Source organism: Leucoraja erinacea, chromosome 15 (assembly GCF_028641065.1).
Source record: "Leucoraja erinacea ecotype New England chromosome 15, Leri_hhj_1, whole genome shotgun sequence".
NCBI classification, from domain to species: domain Eukaryota; kingdom Metazoa; phylum Chordata; class Chondrichthyes; order Rajiformes; family Rajidae; genus Leucoraja; species Leucoraja erinaceus.
Window position 1 is genome coordinate 22,798,326 of NC_073391.1, and position 23,339 is coordinate 22,821,664.

The following is a 23,339-nucleotide window of genomic DNA, read 5'->3' on the forward strand; positions in this document are numbered from 1 at the left end:
TTGAGCTGACACACACATATTGTTAATGCTGATATTAATAATAATTATTTATACATATAGAATTTCCAAACGTGCCCAATGCGATTGCGTTCCTTCTTTGACTATTTCAATTTAGCAAAGAGGATCTCAGCAAAATACATTATTTAGAAATTATCCAGTGCACTTGATTAGAATCATGTCTTTTTCCTTGTCTGGACTAACTGAGAGCTCACCTTGAGTAACAGGCCACTATTAAGTTAAACAAAAAGCCTAAGGTACATGTAGCTTCTCTCTCTTTGTAATATCATTGAAGAAAGCAAGATGGAACAAGGTCCAAAGAACTGTGGCAGGGGCCTGAAATAGTACACTTGTGAAGCAGGTTTAAATCCTACACAGCGGCTGATGAATTTAAGTTTGAATACTGAAATAAACATAGAATCCTAGCTTCAACAACGGTGTCCATAAAATTACTAGATTGCCATCAAATGCACAGCTAGTTCTTTGTTATCCCCACCAGAACATGCGATTCTAGACCCACCGTGATGTGGTTGAATCCTAACTGGGTTGTAAAATGAATCCTAACTGGATTTCAAAGATAGGCCAGTAATGCTGTATTTGTCAGCCACATCAATTAATGAACAAAAGAGACAAGACATTTTCCACATAATATAAAGTGATGTGTATTTTCACAATTATGGATTTTAATATAAAAATAGGCCAGATAATTTCAACATGAAAGCAGTTCCAAAATAATTTGATTCTGATCAAGCAATCACTCCATCACAGATCTCCACTCATATCTGATCAATGATGCCCTTTTTGTGGCAAATCTCAAATTAGTATGCATACTTTTGTTTTGGTGGTTTAGAATGTAGTAGCATTGGATTGCCACATTAACCAAAGCATCAATGCAGTATTCCATATGCTTTAATTGCACTCAAATCAACATGAGGCATAACATATGACTGCTCATTGGCAACTTGCCAGGATTTGCAAGCAAACATGAATTACTTCAGGAGTTTCACGATATAAAATGACCTTCATACAAGAGGGAAGGTGGCAGTAAATTATATGACAGGGAAGATAATGGCAGGCTTGACTCCCTCAGCTCACAATTATCTGCATTTCACCTCAATCCCCTCCAAGCATATGGTGCATTAAGAATCAAATTCATTGATCCAATGTTGCAAGCATCATTGCACGCTGCAATAGTGAGCCACCTAAAGTTCACTGGTTGAATCTGAATTGAGTTAGATGATCTCATTCTAGCAGTAGTGTTACAGTTGCTTTTAGCTCAAGTGAGACAAAATAAAGAGCAGCCAACGTTCCCAGTTCTGAATGCAATTTAATAAATCTTGCTGCAGCTGGACATTTGATGTTGAACAACATCGAGACAAAACTGACTAGAAGGGCCCCTCAGTTGTCTAATCTGCCAATTATTAGTGTTTCAGCTCCCATATGGATAATGTTGAGGCACAAAAGGGAAACTGCTGATCATGAAGCTACGTAGTGGCAGGATGACTACAGCACACTCTCTGCCCCCGCTTATTTTCTCATGAACTCTGTCATCTGCACTACACAAGTACTCAGTGATACTGTGCTGTGTATTTTGATGAATAAAGTCACGTCAAATGGGTGTACTTTGTCTTTAGTAATAAGAATTTAAACTGTGCCATTGTCATTTTACAGCTACCAACATTTCAACTGGAGAGCAATGATCAAATCTCCAGGGATGTCTTTATCTCCTTTCTATTTTAGCCTCGGGCTCCAGTAGATTGTGGAGCCAGTTGGATTTCCAGTTGAATTAAAGTACAGTTTCTGCACCTGGAGCCTCCTGTATTTGGAGTCAATCCTTGCTGCTACTGAGACCACAGAATTTGTGCTGTATATTTGGTTCTGTGATCTCACCTCCTGCCATGTCATCATTATCCTACTATTTATGTAAACACGTGCTTATCTTACCAAGTTATTACTGGAGTGAACCTGGTGCGGCCTTTGCAGATTGCCCATCTCCATCATGTCTTTGTGGAATATACATTCAACATTCCTTCAGTCAATGCATTCCAATTCATATACCAGCACCTACAGTTCCTTTCTGCACATTTTGTCTGCTCCACTACAAAATCTCCTCAAGGTATGCCTACATTGATGGTTCTCCTCCTCCCTCCGACAGGAGTTCTGGGAGCCGCTCTCTCACTGCTACTCCCAGTTCCCTCCCCATTGCTTTCAGTCTGAAGAAGGATCCCAACCCGACACGTCACCCATTCTATTTCATCAGAGATGCTGCCTGACCCGCTGAGTTACTCAATCTTTGGTTTATACCAGCACCTACAGTTCCTTTTTACCCATTTCATAACAACGTGTCCGCAAGCACTTCACCATTTCGCATACTTATCGTAACAAAACAATCCAAATTTGAGGAATTTCTCAGTTGCAGGAGCCCCTTGCTTTTATTCACAGTATGTTTTTATCATCTATACCAGTAACTAACGTGGTAAATTAAGACAGAGAAATTATTTTTCCCCTTTCTTAAAGGATAACCAATGTTCAGATTATATTATGAGAAACCAATTATATTCGTGGTCCTTCTGTGATGTGTTACAGACCCATGGTTTCATAACCATATGAAATCATACATCATGGAAGTAGGCCAATTGTTCCATTGTGCTGTAGAGGTCTTAATTTATGTTACCCTGCTGCTCTTTCCTCTAGATCCTACGATTTATTTCCTCTTTCAGGTAATTAACCACATCAATGTTTTAAGCAATTCATAAACTTGCTTTTAATATCCACTTAGCCACTGCACTCCACATCATCGTAAGTCGTCGTGCTGCATCAAAGGTTCCTCATCTCCTCTACAGATATTTTTTTTTTTGACACTCCTCTTAAAACTGAACACCTGCCAATGGAGGGAGGCATTTCAAGGAGAATTGTTCATCCTCCAGATACAGTCACAACATCTCACTTACACTGTAATGCTGCCACAGAGCTCAGGACTGCAGACACTCGTAGGGTGCAACCATCAATTAGGTAATACCGGTCACAAGGCAAAACCAAATCACGGCCGGCCTGACCAAAAATAACTGTATGTACCCTGGCCTCACAATTGGCAAATAGCAAGAGCTCCCTTTGGTGTTGTTATTTTGGGGCCAAATAACAATGTTGGCTGAGGAAGGCTGTGGCCAAGCGCAAGTAGAGTAGATTTACAATCCTTTCCTGGGCAACTATGCTCTGCAATTCTACTTTCAACTCATTTATCATTTTGAGAGAAATAGTAAGCAGAGATAATCTGCACAATGCTCTTGTGGCACCTTCAAAATTGTAGTCTCCCCATCCACAATATATCAAAGCTGCTGGGTTTTTTTTTGTACTGTGTATTTCACACAATGTAAGAAGCTCAAGCTCATAACAAATTTAGTTAAATCGTGACTTTGAAACATGTGCCCACATTCCTCACTGATGACACTGAAGGGAGTTTGGTTAATTTAACTTGGCTTTTCTCCTTTTCACATACAAAATCATGAGCCACCAGACTGTGACAGTTATTGACAGCAATCCTAGGAATGATCACCATCTCAAGCATCCAAGTACAATTAGATGTTATTTTGGCCACAAGTTTTAGAGGACACACCATGACTACACAGCTCATGGTACATGCGTTTTCACAGTAAGAATGTTACAACTTCTTTCAATTTTATGCTTATTTTCTAAATGTTGCATTATTGTGGACTATTAAAACAAATTATAATAATATCTAATTGTAACCAAACCTAAATGATTTGATCATTTTAGAAATGATAAGCATCTGATCAAAGGTGGAATTTTAATTTGGCAAACATTTCTTTCAATTGGAATGTGAAGTTCCTCACTTCTACAAAATGACGGTTAATTCAAGCTCAATTTCTTAATGCTCAGTTTGTGTTCTTTACACTTCCACCAGAACTGCTACCCTCCCAAATGTCTAGCACCGATACTGGTTTGTGTTTCCGTCTTGAGTTAATAGGATTTCCAAACACAAAACCTCTTTGGATTTTCTACAAACATCATTGAGAGGATTGGGACAAACAATCTGTCCACTGGCTGTTACAAGTGGATCAACAATGAAAGTTTATCCCAGGATATCTAGCGAAACAATGACAAGACAATGGACGGGTAAGATTAATGTACCTCTCCCATACTATGACGCTCATGTCTATCTTCAATTGTAGCACCAAAATATGGCTCATATGTGATCAGGTCAGGACGTTCAATATCATAAATGGCCTTAACTTTGGGGATTGCAGCCAGATCCTTATAGTCAAGGATCTCATTGTCCACTTTTGCCTGGGAAAAGAAAACATTGAAGAATATTTCAGAGCTTAACCAATCTGATGTAATCGAATTTCTTAATCTCAAGCGAAATTACAAGATAACAATATCATGTCTAAAGAAAAAGAAATGAAGACCAGTATTTCAAATGGGGCGGCATGGTGGCACAGCGGTAGAGTTGCTGCCTTACAGCGCCAGGGACCCGGGTTTGATCCTGACTATGGGTGCTGTCTGTACAAAGTTGTACATTATCCTTGTGACTGTGTGGGTTTTCCCAGGGAGCACCAGTTTCATCCCACATTCCGAAGATGTACAAGTTTGTAGGTTAATTGGCTTCAGGAAACATTGTAAATTGCCCCTAGTCCTTGGGATAGTGCTCGTGTACTGGGCTTGCTGGTTGGCTTGGTCTCGGTGGGCCGAAGGGCCTGTTTCCACACTGTATCTCAAAACTAAACTAAACTAAATGGACCAAGCAACAGAGAAAACAAGGTCTTTGGTTGTGTTTTAAGAGTCAAGAGTCAAGACAGTTTTATTGTAATGTGTCCCAGATAGGACAATGATATTTTCATATATTGGCAGCTTCAATGCAACTGGATTTATAAAGATAACTTAATATTCTTGCACACATTAAGCACTGCAGATCAAGGAGGATTTTGCCCCTAATTTGTAGTGTGCGTTTCACACAAAAGGCTACATCAGATACATCCAGAATAGCTAGGGTAGGGTACAAGTTTAGTTTACTTTTGAGACCCAGCGTGGAAACAGGCCTTTCAGCTCAGAGCCCACACCGACCATCGATCACCCGTTCACACTAGTTCCATGTTATCTCACTTTTGCATCTCCATTCCCTGCAATAATCTCTCCAAACCCACACATCTTTGGGATGTGGGAGGAATCCGGAGCACACAGAGGAAACCCTTGTAATCACAGGGAGAATGTGCAAACTCCATACAGATAGCACTCGAGGTCAGGATTGAACCCATGCTACAAAGTCATGCACCTTCAACCAATGCACCAAAGGAAAAGATAATCCATGAAACCAAAGTCAAACTGGGACTACTGCTGTTAGTTGAGTTCAGACTACTCAATGTAAAGATCACCCACCAACTATCGGTGGAGCCATTCCTCTTGAGGAAAGGATTGCGAGCATAGGCACTTCATCTACTCGCACACCATGGGATTTCTCAGAATTTGCACAAAATCGTTTGGGACCTTTGGTAGGGTTTGCACTGTTGGAAGTGGAACGGACTGACGGCCTCAGCATTCTACCACATGACCATCAAAAGGTCTTTCCACCAACGCACGGAGGAGAACTTGGTCTTAGCAGCAAGTTAAAGAAACTGTAGTTAGATTTTTTTAACCACGCTAGGCTCTAGCAGCACCTACAGTATAACGTATCTGGGGCATCGAGCATTATGAGACGTCGAAGCTCAGGGGAAAATCCTTCACCAAACGCTTTTATTTTCCCTAAATATTCTGCGTTCAAGAATGAGGAGATCTCTCACTGTTACTCACGTATATTGTGTGGCCGGGAGAACTGGGGATGCTGGAGCCAGGTCTGGAGGAAATACTTTCAGAAGAAGATCGAGTTGGCTGTAAATAGAAAAGAGAAGAGAAAAATAGAATGAGTCTTCTTGAAGTGAACTCTGTGACAACATGATCAACGCAGAACCCTTCCCAAGAACATTTCACAGCAAAAGTGGAAAGAGATGTAGTGCAAGTTCAAGATGTCCAATGTCCAAGTCTCGAAAAGATCCTTTTTTTTTTTACATCCTTTTCCTTTTTGGCTTCATAGCATTGAATGTGCTGCCATTTCATATAATGCTGGCTGGCAAGGGTAAAATACATTCAATCTCGGACATTGGTTCTGTGTGCCGATCATGTCAGTTGGGCCAGGGTGGGAGAGAGGGAGGAGGAGGAAGGGTCAAGGGCTTGCATCCCCATCCTCTGAAGCACATAAGTAATAGAAATTTAGACCAGTTATTCAGTGAGCATGACTGAACGGAAAAGCAGACTGATATCAAAATATCCTTGATGTGATGAGGAAACCACCCATCATTTTCAACAGGAAAGTTACACTTTGCAATATGCAATATACTATTAAGGAACCAAGTCCACTTCAATGACAAAGAATAGGTATTTCTCACAACAGTACCAGAACAAAACCCCTTTGTGCTGCCATGATGTAGGGGGATTAAACGTCAATGAGAATATTAAGAGTTGAAGAGAGAAGACATTAAACTGAATTACACAAATTGTCAATAACCAATTCCTGACGAGAAATGTACGCTTTCAAGCACCATCATAAATGAAGGGAGTATATGTGCTTGACCACTTAAAAGAGCCGGTCTTCTTGCAAGAATATGATAAACTGTCAGTTGTCATAATAAGGTATTTCAATTGAGAAACCAGAGATGATTTTGAACTTATGTGTGACAGTCATTCAACAAGTCAACTGAAATGTAGCTTCTGATAATCATGAGTCGAGGACACTTCTCTTCATCACCTTACAGTCACATTCCTTAGGGTATAATGGATGCAGTGGCTGTCTCACAACGCCAGAGACCCTCGTTCAATGCCGACCTCGGGGGGGACCACTCTGCGTGAAGTCCAGTGGCCGCGTGGGTTTTCTCTGAATGCTCTGGTTTCCTCCCACAATCCAAAAATACGCATGTTTGTAGGTTAATTGGCCTCTGTAAATTGTGCTTTGTGTGTAGGATCTGAAACTGGGATCACATAGAACAAGTGTATGGGTGATCGTTGTTCGGCGAGGACTTGGTGGGCCAAAGGGCCTGTTTCAATGCAGTATCCCTAAACTAAACTAAACCTTTAAACAAAAAGGGGGTGTTCAGTTCAAATGTTCATTGGTGGTTGCAGGTGTTATTTTGTAGCAGGGACTGGGGAAAATGTGGGTGCAGGTGGGATGGATAAGTGCATCTTCTATTTTCCATCCACCCAAAGAGGCATTGATGCTGCCTGCTGTTCATTTCCATAGCAGCAAGACCTAAACCTGCATTCACAATGCCCTACTACTACATCGGCATATCAAATCCCAAGCAACATACTTTTCTAAACTGACTTTGATTGATTGATTGATTGTAGACAAAAATGCTAGAGAAACTCAGAGGGCGAGGCAGCATCTGGAGCGAAGGAATAGGTGCCGTTTCGGGTCGAGACCCTTCTTCAGACCCTGATTGATTGATTGAAAGATAGGATCAGCATCAAAACAGGGCCTTTGACCCACCAAGTCCATGTCAACCATCGGTCACCTGTTCACACTAGTTCTACGTCATCCCACGTTCTCATCCACTCCCTACGCACTGTAGATGCAGTTTATAGATGCTAATTAACCTACAAACCCCAATGTGTTTACAATTGTGGGAAAACCCAGAGGAAACACACGCACCGGTCAAAGTGAGACCATGCAAACTCCGCATAGACAGCACCCGCGGTCAGGATCGAACCCGGGTCTCTGGCGTGTGAGGCAGCAGATCTACCACTGTGCACCACTGTGACCATTTTCAGGAAATGTGGAATAGAATAATTCACTGTTTACTTCTACCATTACATAGGATATCCACACGGCAATGATTTTAATTCAAGCCAACTATTAAGATTTTCGACATTAGGTTCAATTGAAAAAGATTGTTGATAGCCTCGACTGATGTAAATTGAAACATCATCTTGCACTGACGCACTCTGAACTGAATACAAGCTTCCCACTCTCGAGCATAAACATACCTATTTAATTGCAATTTTAGGTCAAAGCCAAACACAAAGTAAAGGGTAGTTCCTGATGTGATAGCTACAGAGTACTTGCGCCTAATTTTATAATACCCCCTCTGTTAACTGCTTCCTGGGGATTGCACTGTAATTTACTCTGTGTGACAATGTCATTCACCCTGAGTTCGTGTATCACTCACATGGGGATCAGTGTCTTTGAATAAAGAATAATGACTGGTTTATGAGTCAAGTCTAATATATTCATTTCATTCTTCAATAACTAAATGTTTGATCAATTCTAAACCATGTACATAATATAACAGAACTATACCGAATCATATAAGTGTGGAAAGCAGGCACAAAATGCTGTTCAAGCATTTATAGTTTCAATGATGTGCACTTTGAGTACAATGCAATTGAATTGTTCGGTTTTATATATATTCATAGAAATATACACCATGGAAACAAGGCTCTTCGACTCAATGAGTTCCCACTGACATCTGGCACCCATTTACACTAATCTTACATTAATACGGTTTCTATTATTCTCTCCGCATTCTCACTCACTCTTCACAGATTCCATCACTTATCTTCACACGGGGGACACCTTACAGTGTCCAATTAAACTGTCCACCTACACATCTGTGAGAGGTGGGAGCAGAGCAGCAAATCTGCAGGAAATCCAGGGAGAATGTGCAGTCTTAATCCAGAGAGCACTCGGGGTCAGGTCTCTGGTGCTGTGAGGCAGTGGCTCTCCTGGCTGTGGTACTGTTCTTAAAATGTATTTACCAAAATGACATTGTGCACGTGACACTCCCCCCCCTTCCCTTTTCCCGTCCCCAATCCCTTCTTCCCAGCTCGCCAGTGCTACTGCCTGCCTGTCTGTCTGCCTAGAATTGCGTTTGTAGGAGTTGGGTGGAGAAGACTGAAAAAGAGATGTGGGGTGCGGCAAAGCCTGGTAAATAAATAGGCGAGTAGAGATGAAGGGAGTTTGATTGGCAAATAGGTGAAGTAAGTGACAACGTCTGGAGGTGAAAAAGAGACACCAGGGTGTCAGGTGGAGCGGATTGTAAATGTGGAAGGGGAGTTTTGGATGGAAGGGGACAGGAAAGATTGGGGGGGGGGAAGGATAAAAAGGAAATGTGACACTTGGGGGGGATGGGAGGTGAAAGGAGCAGGGTGACCGGGTGAGGGGAAAATATATGTGCAATGTGGGTTCGGAGGTAGGAGAAAGAGAAGTGGGTAACAATTGAAATTAGAGAAATCTCCAATTATAGGTAACTAATTAAAACCAAAATGTGTCAGATGCTGCAAATCTGAAATAAAAATAGATTTGTATTGGCAAATAATTATTTCACATATCACCCGTCTGTCACTCAAAAAAAACTATACTTTATATAATTGAGTGTTCCAGTGTTCCATGGGCCCTGCCACAAGGGTTTACTTACATCATTGACCAATTTCAGTCCTTCCTTTAAAGTTCAGCATCAAACCACCACTTTCTTGCTAATGTTTGCAAAACAGTGGAGCTTCCAGATGCTGGGGTAGATTTGCATCAAAACTCAGAAAGTGATTGGTTGGAACAGTTTGTAGGTATGTTACAAAACCTACCTGAATCGTGGCTGAGCATCTGCCCCACCCCTTGTGTGTGATTTTGGCGCTGTTTAGAGGGGGCGGGTTTAAAACGCGATTTTTACTAGGCTGTTGCAATCGAAAATGTTCAGCCTAGTAAATCATTAACCTCTCGCAGCCCCAGGGTTTTATAAAGCAAACAATTAAAGGTATGTACCTTATTTTTACATTAAATGGGGCATGTACATAACCCTGTGTATAAAGTTTTCTATAGCGAGTAGCTCATTTTGGGCTCTTTGTATCCCGCAGTATTTTTCTGGGCATTTGAGGGCATAAATCTAGCGCAATGTGAACGTTCTAAACCAGCGCGTTCCACATGAACCCACTAGAAAACCGATTTAAATTGACTTTAATTTACAGCAATTGAACACTAAATTCCTTCCATTTGGCCTATAAATTGATGTAAATGAGATTTAAAAATCATGTTTTATTGTGAATTATTTGTGAATATTATTTGGACACTTGGGCTATTTAAAAATGTTAATCATTTATTAAGAAATGGATAGATGTTTAGATCTAGTAAATTGAAGTTTGAAATTAGCTACAATTGCGTAACTAACTAATTATATGCTTTAATTTCAGGTCATCCAAGTTAGATTATTTTATATTTGTTTCAGAATGGTTCAATCTATGATAACTGAAAATTTCATTCAGCTCTCTTAATTTTTAAGAAGGTTATGTGCTTTTGACTGTCCACGATCACAGCTTTTTTGTTATGTCCATAGAAAATCAATAGGGAACAAGATGCTAATTTCCGAGTATGAAAATGGTCATAACTTTTTTATTACTTCAGATATGAAAGTGAATTAGGTGTCAAATTAAACTTATTGTTATGCTTTATCTGATGGGATAAATTGCAGACTTGATTTTTTAAATCTCAAAATTTTGTAACATTGCTAGTTTGTCCAGGAAAAGAGGAGGCTCAAGGATTACAGTCAGTACAAACACACCCCACCTAATGCAATAGGTGACTTGAGTAAACTCGTACTTGCATTAACAAATTTGTACTCAGACCCTAGTGCAATCAAGGCAGGGTGTAATTTCCACAAAACTGTACGAGCACTCAAATTTACATCAGAAACAAGCCGGCAATGGTGGCGGTGCTTACCCAGAAGCCCAAGTGCTGCAGAAAGTGCCCCGAGCGTAGACAGACGCCGCTGAGATAGTTAATATTCTCAGTGAGTTCTTTCTGGCAGGGGATGGGAATGGTGATTCCGATTTACTTCAATTCTGACATACGTAAGAGTTGACGGAACATAGCACTTACGTAAGACGGGGAGTGCCTGTACAAGCTACTCCCACAAGGCTGCACCTAATCTTTGTCTTCTAAGCTTTTGTCAGTAAAGTGAACGCATCTGAACTTTGCCCGAGGGAAGTGAACATGTTTGAAAATATCCTCTGGGAATTTAAATAAACATTGATGCTGCAATTTTATTGGAATTTTTTTGAGGCATTAGGATGCATTTTTCAAATAACTGCACTTAAAAATAAATTGTGTCAGCGAATAGAGATGCATATTGACACAAATAATTCTAAAAGTCTAAAGAACCCGCTGATATTCATTCTTTTTTCTTCAAGAACATGTTTTGCAATTTGTTTAGGGAGATTGTGTCATTCCAACACACAGCGTAAGTATCACCGAACAAGACAAATGAATTAATAGAAACAAATGATTTGACTTGGTGACAGAATCAGATCTGACAATGAAAACCTGTTAGCTCAGTGCCGTGACCTGCACAGAGACGCAAGAAAGTGTGAACAAGCAAACCTTTTCAGATGGGGTTGTCTGTCTCGCTTTTGCCATTATCGTAGAATTATTTATATTGGCAAATAATTATTTCCAGTCTCTTGCTCCCTTCTCCCCAAATGCCAGCCTGAATAATCAAATAATTTCTTCATACATGCTAAACGCCTGGGTCCTGAACCTTGAATTCAAGTTAATTCCTTGCCATCTGGACTGTGCAAAGCAGGTGGTATTGACAAATAGAAGAAGTTGGCAACTCATGGAGTTTGTGCAGGAAGGAACTGCAGATGCTGGTTTATACCGAAGATGGGCACAAAATACTGGGGTAACTCAGCGGGTCAGGCTGCATCTCTGAAGAAAGAGAATAGGTTACGTTTTGGGTCGGAACCTTTCTCCAGTCTGAAGAAGGGTTCCGGTGGGTTATGCCCCAAATCGTCACCTATTCCTTTTCTCCAGAGATGCTGCCTGACCCGCTGAATTATTCCAGCATTTTTTGTCTATTATTTGGCCTGAACAAAGATTAGGAATTATTAAATTCTGGCATCGTCCAAAGAGTTCCACGTTGGTCAAAAGGATGACTTCTTAAAACTACTCCTTGATTTACAAGGTGGGCCATCCAGTTGGTGAAGCATCAGCCTATTCATCGGGTTGATCTGTGCAAATCCCTTCTTGAGAGAAAAGCAGTTTCAAATAAGATCTTTATGGAGAGGGCTTTGAGCTCATCGTGATTTGGTTCCAAATATGAGTATTTCCTATTTACAGGATGGCCAATAATGACATTCAAAATGTACCCAAAATTTGAATACAATATTGGCACAGTTGTAGAGTTGCAGCCTTACTGTGCCGGAGACCCAGGTTCGATCCTGACTATGGGTGCAGTCTTCATGGAGTTTGTACTTTCTCCCTGTGACCTGCGTGGGTTTTCTCCGGGTGCTCTGGCATCCTCCCACATTCCAAAGACGTACAGATTTGTAGGTTAGTTGGCCTCTGTAAATTATCCCTAGGGCGTAGGATGGAACGAGTGTACAGGTATTTGTTAGTCGGCACGGAATTGGTTGGCTGAATGTTCTGGTTCCACGCTGTATCTCCAATACTAAAACAGGAAAGCATTTATGGACACATTAACCAGGAAGCCACTACAAGGAATAGGAACAGGAATGAGCCATCTCGAAAGAGGTCTTTGAAATAGTTTCAAGAGCTAAACAAAGAAAGGTGACCTGATAGAATGCAACTTCAAGCCTTCTCTGCCATTCATCAAGGTTTTGCTGACTTTGCTCAAGGCACTATTTTCATATCCCTCAATACCTTCCAAAATGTATCAATCTTTCTTCTTGAGGAACTCGATTACTGAGCCTCCATAGCCCTCTGGGTAGAGAATTCTAAAGGTCCACCACCCTCCGCATGAAGAAATTTCTCCTCATCCAAATCATACATGACCCATCCTTTCTTGTGAGACTGCAACTAGACTCCTCAGTCCACCTTGTCGAGCCCCGTCAGAATTTTGTAAGTTTTAAGAGATCTCTCATTCTTTCATCAGTAGAATGACCAGTGAACTTGTCAATGCAACAGGAACAATACCATATGACCAGGTTTGCTTACATTGCACGAGTCTATTCCCACCGCAACACCCATCAAACACTGTTTAACATTGGTGATTTATACAAAACGTATTGTGAAAGGAGCAACATCAGTCAGGACAAGCATCAGGCTACAGCGGTGCCAGTAGAACATCAATAACACTCAGGAGCAAACCTTTCTCAAGAGTGGTCTTTGAAATTGTTTCTTGAGCTAAACAAAGAAAGAAGATGAGATAGAAAGCAACTTCAATAATTGAGAGAAAAACAAAATGAGAATGACATGGACAACATCAGTTCACTCATCAAATCCATTTCTCCAAACCACCAAGACTTCATCAATTTCAATTCCAAAATGGCTGGAGTTGGAAGCAAACCGCTAACAGCCGAATATATTGCCCATGATAAAATTTACACCGGATATGAACTACCAGATCAAATCGTGCATAGACAAAACATGCTGGAGAAACTCCGCGGGTGAGGCAGCATCTATGGAGAAAAGGAGTAGGTGACGTTTCGGGTCGAGATCAAATCGTGCAATGGTTAACCAAATTTGTTTGAAGAACACAGAAAAAAAAAATCATATTTAATCGGCTTTAACATACTTCTGAATAATTAGAATAACTTCCAGCCAAAAAAGGTAGATTATTGTTAAGGTGACCTAATCTTTGTTAGTCATCAGCATTTATTTTAGAAACAATTAACTGCTTTTGATCTGGAAGTATTACAAAAATCACCTTAATTAACTACATCAATGGAGAGAAAATTAATTGTGTTAACTCAGTCTACATTGACGTGCCTTTTGATGAAAGCATTGGATGGTGATGGTAATTACGATAGTGCCATTTAAAATGCTTTCAGATGTTCACATGGATATGCAGGGAATGGAAGGATTCCCTGCATATCATCACAAAATACTAAGCAGAATAATTTCATCAAAAGGCACGTCAGTGTAGATTGAGTTAACACTATTTGGTTTCTCTCCATTGATATAGTTGATGAAGGTGACTGTTTATCACTTCTGGATCAAATGCAACAAACTGGTTCAAAAAGAATAGCTGGTGACTAATGAAGATTAGGTTCCATGAACAATAATTGACCTCCCTGTACTTGCATCAACTCTGCTGTGGGATAAAGTAGCAGAGTTCTCCATTAGTAACAGTGGATGGCAGGAGGAAATTAAAATTCACTGCTTTGTTGAATCGGTGACCTGAATTCATGCGACATCACAGGAAGTATTCAAGTTAACAATGTTAACAGGGAAGATCATCATTGCTTTTATTATTCAATTTGATGGGTCAACAACCAAGAAATTGCATTTCACTCTTTCTTGATGTAAATATCATAAATGTACACAACACACTTTACAGGAGCCAGATTACAGGATTCAGAAACTTCTACAGGAGTAGCAACATGTACCGTCACTCACAACTCGCCCTCATCATGAGGGGAGTCTTGCTCATTTTGTGCAGACAGCTTTTACTGAAGATAAAAGTGTGGATATCAGGAAACAGGATGGAAATGTCAAAGACTAGAGGGGAAAGCTTTAAGGCAAGAGGGGGAAAGTTTCAAGATGTACCGAGCATGTTTTTTGTTTAAGTACAGAATGGTTGGTGCATGGAGCCTGCTGCTGGAGGCAATAATGATAGTGGCATTTATAAAACATTTTGACAGGCACATGGTTATAAAGGGAACGGAGTGATATGGGTCGTATGCAGGCAGAGGAGATTAGTTTAATTAGCATCATATCTGTTCAGCACAGACATTGTGGTCCTGTTACTGTGCTGTACTGTTCTACGTTCTGCCTCGCTTAGGCAAAAGCTTCATGATCATGTTGGAGGTGAGAGCGAGCAGCCTTCCAACAGCATTCAGGGGCCATGGTAAAGATCTATTTGAACTTAAACACTCAGTCATGGTAGTGAAACAGAAAAGACCTTAGGTGTGTAATTTTACCTAAAAGTGTAATTTCAGCGTTATTTGATTTGAATTTCATTGATATCAATGATTCCAAATTCTTTAGCTTTATTCGGGTCAAATCACACTCTTCATTTTATGTTAAGTACAATTTTGCCGATCTAGATCCATGCGATTTGAGCAGAATAAAATGTAATAATCGATCCAATTTCCAGGTCACATTTTGTAAAATTTAAATTTATCTGATCAGCTGTTAACACATTAGTTAAAAGAGCAAGTTGGCTCTCTGTTCAGCATAGCATCAAAGCGACAGGCCGATATTACATTGTAGCCTGTTTCACAGTAACCCTGTTATTATATTGTACATATATGAATTGAAGACAACAATTACACGGCATAAAACAATGCAATGTTGTTTCAGAGTTCTGCTGCCAGCTTCAACCTCAAATCAGTGGCACGATTTTACTGCAGATGTAATTGTTGGGTCTTCAAAGTGACTTGCTTCTCTTTTACATTACGTCGGATGCGACCCAAATACTTCTTTTGTGAAATGTATCCACTTCCTCTGTAATTTCTCCCCTACATTTCATAAAAACTTCTATTTTAGCAGTTCCTCTCACAATTATTTAGTCCTTATTACGGAGAAGTGTCTATTCCATTTTGAATATTTCATGATTTCATTTGCTCCTACTTTTCTTGTCAAATTAATATTTGCATATTTTGCTTGGGTAGTTCAAATCCACGACCCTTGAATGGTTGGTGCATGGAGCATGCTGCTAGGATTGGTGGTGGAGGCAACAACGATAATGGCATTAATAAAAATTTTAGACAGGCACATGGATATGGAGGGAATAAGGGTCGTATGCAGGCAGAGGAGATTAGTTTAACTTGGCATCATATCTCTCCAGCAGAGATGAATGTTGTATGAATGCCAATTTTAGGGAACAAAACCCTTCCCACACCGTCCTCCCACCCCTACCCAGTGCCCCACCTGAGTGCACACACCCATTTCTCCCTCTATCCCGCCTCCCCCCATTCCTTTCCCCTACCCTCCCATCCCCTTCCACCATTTCCACCTTCCTTCATATTTCACTCTGATTCTCTACTCATCTTGCAGCCTTTCATCTTTTTTTCCCCCATCTCTTAGCTTTGTTCACTCAACTGCACTCAACCCCCCCCTAACCGCACCCCCCAAACTCACGTATATCCACCTATCATTTGCCATGCTTTGTTCCTCCCCCCCCCTCCACCCAACTGTTTTCCAGCATTCTCCCTTCTACTACAATTAGTCTGAAGAACAGTCTTGTCCCGAAACATCATCTATTCATGTCCTTCAGAATCTATCTGACCCGCTAAGTTACTCCAGCACTTTGTGTATTTATCTTTTATATTCTCTTCTTGTACATAATAAATAACTATGGAAATTCTGGTTTAAATCTTGCCTCTAATTTTTATTATTTTCCCCATAATTGGGTAATGGAACTGGATACCAAATCTGCACTTATGTAAACTCCAAACAGTATCGGTGCCATTAATATCCCAGCAAGTTCCTAATTAGAGAACAAAGTGAACAGGCTAGAAAGATACACTGAACATGTTGTGTCGCTCCCTGTGGTTTCAGGTTAAAAACACAATTACCTCTGCAAAATGGTGTGCCATGGTTGAATGACTGTCAAGCAAGCTTTGTTGATTTTTCATTAGGAGGCCCACCTATTCATATCCTTGAGTAAATATTGAGCCTATGTTTTCACAGTGCCATGGGGTGAGAGGTGGAGCATCGGAGCCAACTTCAGGGGTCAAGGATTTGAACTACACCGAGTAAATTTAGCAGCAATTCCCACCTGCTACTTGGGTGACGCTCATAAATTACGATGTTCCTTGGCCAAGAGGGCAGTTGTAGGTCTGGTAACCAATGACAAAGTCATCAGCCAACTCATAATAATGCAGATTAATTGTTGGGGCTTCAGGCTTGCCCCTTCTTCTTTGATATGTATGGAACCATCATGGGTACTAACATCCCCACCCCACCATCAAAGGGATTTATAAAAAGGCAGCCGGCATCATCCGAGACCCACACAACCCTTGAACCTTTCCTTCCTGTTACAGGTTCCACAAGCCGGCTCCACTATTCAATATAATTTGGCTATTTTAGCTTTTGCAAAGACAAGATACGATTTTAGTAAAGTATGCTTTCAGGTTAATTAAATACACTGAAGGATAACTTTTCCCAGGGTGGAAATGTGTAACACTAGAGGACAAAGCTATAAGATGACAAGGGGGAATGTTTAACAGATATGTGTGGGCAAGTTTTTCAGTGGGGGCCTAGAATGCATTGCCAGAGGTGGTGGTGGAGGCAGATACGATAGTGGCGTTTATGAGACTTTTAGATAAGCACATGGAAGTGCAAGGAATAGAGGGTTATGGATCATGTACAGGCAGATGAGATCAGTTTAACTTGGCATCATGTTCAACACCAACTTTATGGGCTGATCTGGTCACATTCTCAGTGCTTCATTCCTCCCTGTTACTTTTCACCCACTTGCTTCTTAATAATGTATCTACCTCTATAGTAAAAATATTCATAGTCCCTTCAGGAGGAGTCCCAAAGATTCATGACCTCACAGAGAGAAATAAAAATCACATCACCTCTGCTTTAAATGGGAACCCATTATTTTTAAACAGTGACCGCTAGTTCCAGATGTTCCAGTAAAAGAAAATATTCTCTCTACGTAATTTCTCTGCATTTATATTTAATTCCACCATCAATAAAGAGTAACATTATTAGCTTTCCTATTTACATGCTGCAACTGTAGCCTATCCTTATGTGCATCATCAAACTGGATACTCTGAACACGCTACATTTCTCACCATTTCGATAAATCACAAAAAAAAAATCTGGCTAATTTGCACTTACAAATATTAATGTGTCATTACTGTTTTTTAAAGTATCAAATTAAATCTTTGTGACTGCCTTTCTGCTCCACATACCATGACATCCAAAAACAGATCTTTGAAACACTTGCTATCGGGTTAAATGTGTTGGAAGGAGCTGCAGATGCTGGTTTAAACCGAAGGTAGACACAAAAAGCTGGAGTAACTTAGCGAGTCAGGCAGCATCTCTGGAGAGAAGTAATAGGTGACGTTTCGGGTCGAGACCCTTCTTCAGACTGAAAGTCATGGGAAAGGGAAATGAGAGATATCGACGATGATGTAGAGAGATATAGAACAATGAATGAAAGATATACAAAAAAAGTAACGATGATAAAGGAACCAGGCCATTAGCTGTTTGTTGAACGAAAACGATAGGCTGGTGCGACTTGGGTGGGGGAGGGATGGAGTGAGAGGGAATGCCGGGGTTACCTGAAGTTAAGAAATCAATATTCACGCCACTGGGTTGTAAGCTGCCCAAGTGATAATCAGGTTACGAAGGTCATGGTACACCAGCCAAATACTACTCATCACGCGTTTAGGAAAATAATGTTAAAAATGAAGTTATAGATAGCCACCAAAAGCCCTCAAGCAGGCATGTCAGTAGTGAAACCTTAAGATTATTATGAACAATAATTTTGATTATTTTTGTGTCATCTGTGCCAGATTATAAATGTATCGAGAGTAGAAAGACAAACAATGACAGTGTTTTTTTCCTCCTGACCTGCCTGATTGAAGGCATTTTATGCATTATTTCTAACAAAATTGTAGACTCAAAAGATTGTAGACTAAAATAATCTTCATAAACAAGATAACAAAGGGGGTTTCACATGGAGACAAACCCCTCACTTACAAGCAAGGAACTCGGAATAGAATTGATGAAAGATGTGCTGTGACAGGCTTCCAAACTCTTTGAACCAATTCCATGTTAACAAAGATATAGATTTTTATTGTTATTCTCAAAGTGAGCTCACCCTTTGTTTTTCTTCAATCCTGGTCGACTTTTTACAGTCGGGATGCCAAACTGTAGAACCTATTTTTGGGAAAAAAATAGAACGTGGAGATGAAGGTAAAGTGATGGCTTGTTTCAATAAATAAGTTTCGGCATGGATTACATTCCTTAATTCATTTTTGACCAGCTAATAGACAACAGTGGAGTTACACAAAGAAAACAACATGACACCTTGCAAAACAACCGTTAAATTAAAATGTTCAATACTACTGGAGCCGAGTTGGGAGAACCTGACGTAGGTATAAAAATTGAATTTAGTTTAACATAAGAGCATCCAGAAAAATACATTTATTTCAAGCGACAAGTATTTTAGAAATCGAATTGCCATACTGCAGGAAGCAATCCTCAGCCCATCAAGTCTATAACGGCTTCTGGTAAAGCAATAGGGTCAGTGCCATTAAATTTCTCCAGAGTTGGGCAATTTATTTTCTTTTAACTGCCTATCCAATTTCCTTTTTCAGAAATCAATTCCTTCTGCATTCACCATCCCCCAGATAATGAGTTCAAGATCATGGTCAATCTTTAGGTAAAACACAAATCCTCAAATTCCCCTTGTATCCTTTACCTGACATTTTAAATCCGTCCTTCCATTCTTTGAAACTTTGCTAATGGGAGCAGGTTCACTAAACCTCACTTGAGGTATCAAACATTCGTCAAATTTCCTCTCATTGTTTTGTTCTAAACATTCATCCTTCTGTCAAAAAAGAATATGAAGTACTAGAATAACTCAGCAGGTCAGACAGCATCTTTGGAGAACATAGATAAGCGACGTTTCGAGTCGACACCCTTCTTCAGATTCTATCACAGTCTGAAGAACTCGAAATGTCACCTAGCCATGTTCTCCCGAGATGTCACTCTTATTTATATGGCCCTCGGATTGATAAGCTCCATTTTATTTGTAATAAGTTGAGGAATTAAATGAAACAAAAGTGTGCACTCCACTAAGTTGAGCTTTCATATAAGAAGTGAAAAGTGAACCTTCGTCTGCTAGGTACCCTGATGTACCTGGCTTGACGATACTAATGCTGTCTTTGGAGGAGAAGGGACTATTTATTGTCCTGACAACTATTCCTCATCTGAAGCAGAACAAACTTCAACATTTTGAAAGTTGACACATCTTACCTTGCAGGTACATTTCTTCTCCTTCTGTGAACATCTGGTTGCACCTGCTGCATCGTGCACAGCTCGGATGGTAGTGTTTGTCTCCTGCCTAGATCCAAACAAAGTGGCCATTAGCAATCATGTTCAAGAGAACTATATTGCACAAAACAAACATACAGCCAGTCATGTTGGGTAATCACAAGGATCCAGACTTACATATTCAAAGTGTAATAGCTTCCCATTATATTCATGGATCAATCCTGGATTGAATGATTTAACTGTAAATGAAACTCCGCCGTCGCTAGGCCTGTCCCCGTCCTGTCCGACGGCCCGCTGCTGCCACTCGGCCCATCCCCGTTCTGCCCGCTGCTGCTGCACGGCAAGCCCTCCCCCTGTCCACCCACCCACCCACCTGCCTACTCGCGGGGGGGAGATGGAGTCGGTGTTCGTCACGGTGGGCACGAGTTTCAATGAGCTGGTGGAGAAGATCTCCTCCGAGAAGGCTGTGAGAGTGAGTCCGGCGGAGGAGACGACCCAGGTGGACGGGTAGATGGGACTGCCATTGCCACAGAGGGCGGGCAGGGGTGAGTGATGAGGGAGAGAGACGTGGCCCAGGGCCTCCACTGAAACCCTCCGCCCCCCCGGTGGTGGTGGGGGAGACGATACACAAGTTACTGTGAGGGTGAGAGAGAGAGGTTTGTGAGTGAGGCGGGACGGGCCTCCACAGGTGGGGCAGGAAGGGACGTCGCCATCCCAGCCATGGCATTGACTGACAGGAGAAGAGACTAATCTGAGTGGGACTGACTGACGGTTTTAAAGATTTTTAAACCTCGATAACCTTTACAATATACCACCGATCGGAACAAAACTTGATGCACTCGCAGCGCAGGGGAACGGTGAGTAACCTGGTGAAAAATCGTAGCGCTATCGCGTACCAATTTTGCACAAATAGTAAAACCCCACAAACTGAGCACAAGATCAGAGTTTTAGTTATGTATAGATAGATGACGTGGCAGTGAGGCTTCTCTGTAGGGCACCAGTGGAGCAGTGTTTTGCACACACCACAGATTTGCGAATTTACACACACACTAGTTGCAACTAGTCTCCACTGTGACACTTGAAGATCTTCCAAGTTTCCTTTGAAACATAAGGAACAATGCCCATTTATTGTCAGTCTTGACTCCCCAGTTGCCAGGGTAACCAGGTGAAGACAGGAATGAATGTATAATGTAAACCAAGTTGCAATCTGTCAAATTAGCAAACTCCAACTCAACTTGCCTTTCCTGCACTGCTGTGCTGAGTAATACAGAATGGTTGTCAAGATAACGAGATCAACATGGAGCTCAGAGTATACCGTTTAAAATAAATTGACAACTGAAGTGGGTCTTCTGACATGATCTTTGAATATTCTCATTGTGCAAAATAACAACTGGGAAAAAGGGATAACATTTGTAAGTTGCAATTGAAAAGATGCAAACTCCAGATGCTCGAAAATCAGACACTAAAATCAGGAAAATGCTGGAGATACCTGATGCTTTAGGCAGTAGTTGTGGAGGAAGAAAAAGAGTGAAAGAATTCCAAATAATCAAGCTGAAATATTAATTCTGATGCTGGGCATTTTACATTTACAGTAGATGGCCTGTGTAATTATGAATAGTCTTGTCGCTGACTTTTATCTCAGTCATTATTATGCAAGGCTTGGTGGTAAATTTGGAAAGGATGATGAAAACTACTCATCACCTGGCCTTAATAATCCCTGGAATGTTACATCTCCACAAATTCTTTACCAGCTCATACTTTCATCTCTGAACTCCTGGTTGTGTCAGCATTTAATATGAACCCTTTCTCTTTATAGCATGTCACAATGTATGCTGATCCCACCACTTTTTTTCTCTGTAGCATCGAAGGCTGATGGGCGATCTTATAGATGTTTATAAAATCATGAGTGGCATAAAATAGAACATTTCAACACAGGAACAGGCCTTTCGACTTTCTTAAATACTTATCTTGTATTTGCTTCCACCGTGACCCCTAGTAGTGTGTTCCAGGCATTCTCCACCCTCTATGTACAAAAACCTGCCTCGCACATATCTCTTCAACCTTGCCCCTCTCTCCTTAATGCAATGCCCTCTTGTCTTTGACATTTCCACCCTGGGAAAAAGGTTCTGATTGTCTGCCCGATCTATGCATCTCACAATTTTATATACTTGTATCATCTCCTCGCCCAACGCTCTGGAGAGAACAATTCAAGTTTGTCCAACCCATCCTTATAGCTGATGCCCTTTAATCCATGCAGCATCCAGGAAAACCTCTTCTGTACCCTTCCCAATGCCTCCACATCATTTCTGTAATGGGGTACTTAAATAAGTTGAATAGCCACAATCCCTTCCCCAGAGTAGGGGAGAATAAAATTAAAAGTGATAGGGAAAATCAGTTAAAATTGACCTGGGAAAATATTTAAAGAGGGGCAGAGGGGCAACGTTTTCAAACACGGGGTGGAATGTAAATAGAACACACAACAAAAGGAAATGGTAGGAGCAGGTTTAACCATGGAACTTAAAATACATTTGGACAGGTATAAAGGACATAGAACAGTACAACACAGGAACAGGCTCTTCAGCCCACAATGTTTGTGCTGAACATGATGCCAAGTTAAACTGATCTCGTCTGCCTGTACACGATTCATATCCCTCTATTCCCTGCACTTCCATGTGCCTACCTAAAGGCCTCTCAAACACCACTATTGTATCTGCCTCCCCAACTACCCATGCCAATGCATTCCCAGCTCGCATTACTGTGTTTAGAAAATTTGGCCACACATCTCCATTAAACTTTCCACCTCTCACCTTTTTGCTCTGCCATCTAGAGTTAAACATTTACACCCCAGGAACAAAGTTCTGACCATCTACTCTATCAATGCCTATCATCATTTTTATATACTCCTACCCAGTCTCCCCTCAACTTTTGACATGGATAGGAAAGGTATAGGGTATGTGGGACATACAGGCAAATGGAAGTTACATGGACAAGTGGAGCTGAAGGGCCTGTTTCTGTACTGTATAGCTTTAATGATTCTAAGAAAGTCAAAGCATTTGAGCCACAGTAAACCCTGGCAAATAAGCAGGATACAGACAAAAGGCAGGAAGCCAATCCTGTCATGTGCTGAACACAAACACAACTTGCTAAACTGAGTAAATCTTCTGGGAGAGGAGGGTGTCGCATTGTGCAGCTGTAACTTGTGCACTCCACCCAGTCACTGAGGAGAAGGCAGGCGATGTTAGCAACAGTGAAATAACATTCAAAGCAGTTTGAGTTTTAGCAGAATATTTCAGGCCATATCACTTCTTTCACAATTCTTGAGCAGAAACACCCATAACGAGTTGCCACTGCTCTGACCATAGGAATATAGCTCTATGTTGACTTG

At 40.9% G+C, this 23,339-nt stretch overlaps 1 protein-coding gene across 6 annotated transcripts in view; it reads right to left on the reverse strand.

Annotated features, from left to right (window-relative positions):
• ablim1b (actin binding LIM protein 1b) overlaps positions 1 to 23,339 on the reverse strand; it is a 249,596-nt gene that overhangs the window by 46,507 nt on the left and 179,750 nt on the right. For all 6 annotated transcript variants that reach the window (XM_055646912.1, XM_055646908.1, XM_055646911.1 and 3 more), the window contains exons 7-10: positions 19,937 to 20,024; positions 18,777 to 18,835; positions 5,803 to 5,880; positions 4,147 to 4,302 (exon numbers count right to left, since the gene is read on the reverse strand). In XM_055646912.1, the coding sequence (XP_055502887.1) occupies positions 4,147 to 4,302; positions 5,803 to 5,880; positions 18,777 to 18,835; positions 19,937 to 20,024 (381 nt within the window). The remainder of the gene's footprint in view (positions 1 to 4,146; positions 4,303 to 5,802; positions 5,881 to 18,776; positions 18,836 to 19,936; positions 20,025 to 23,339) is intronic.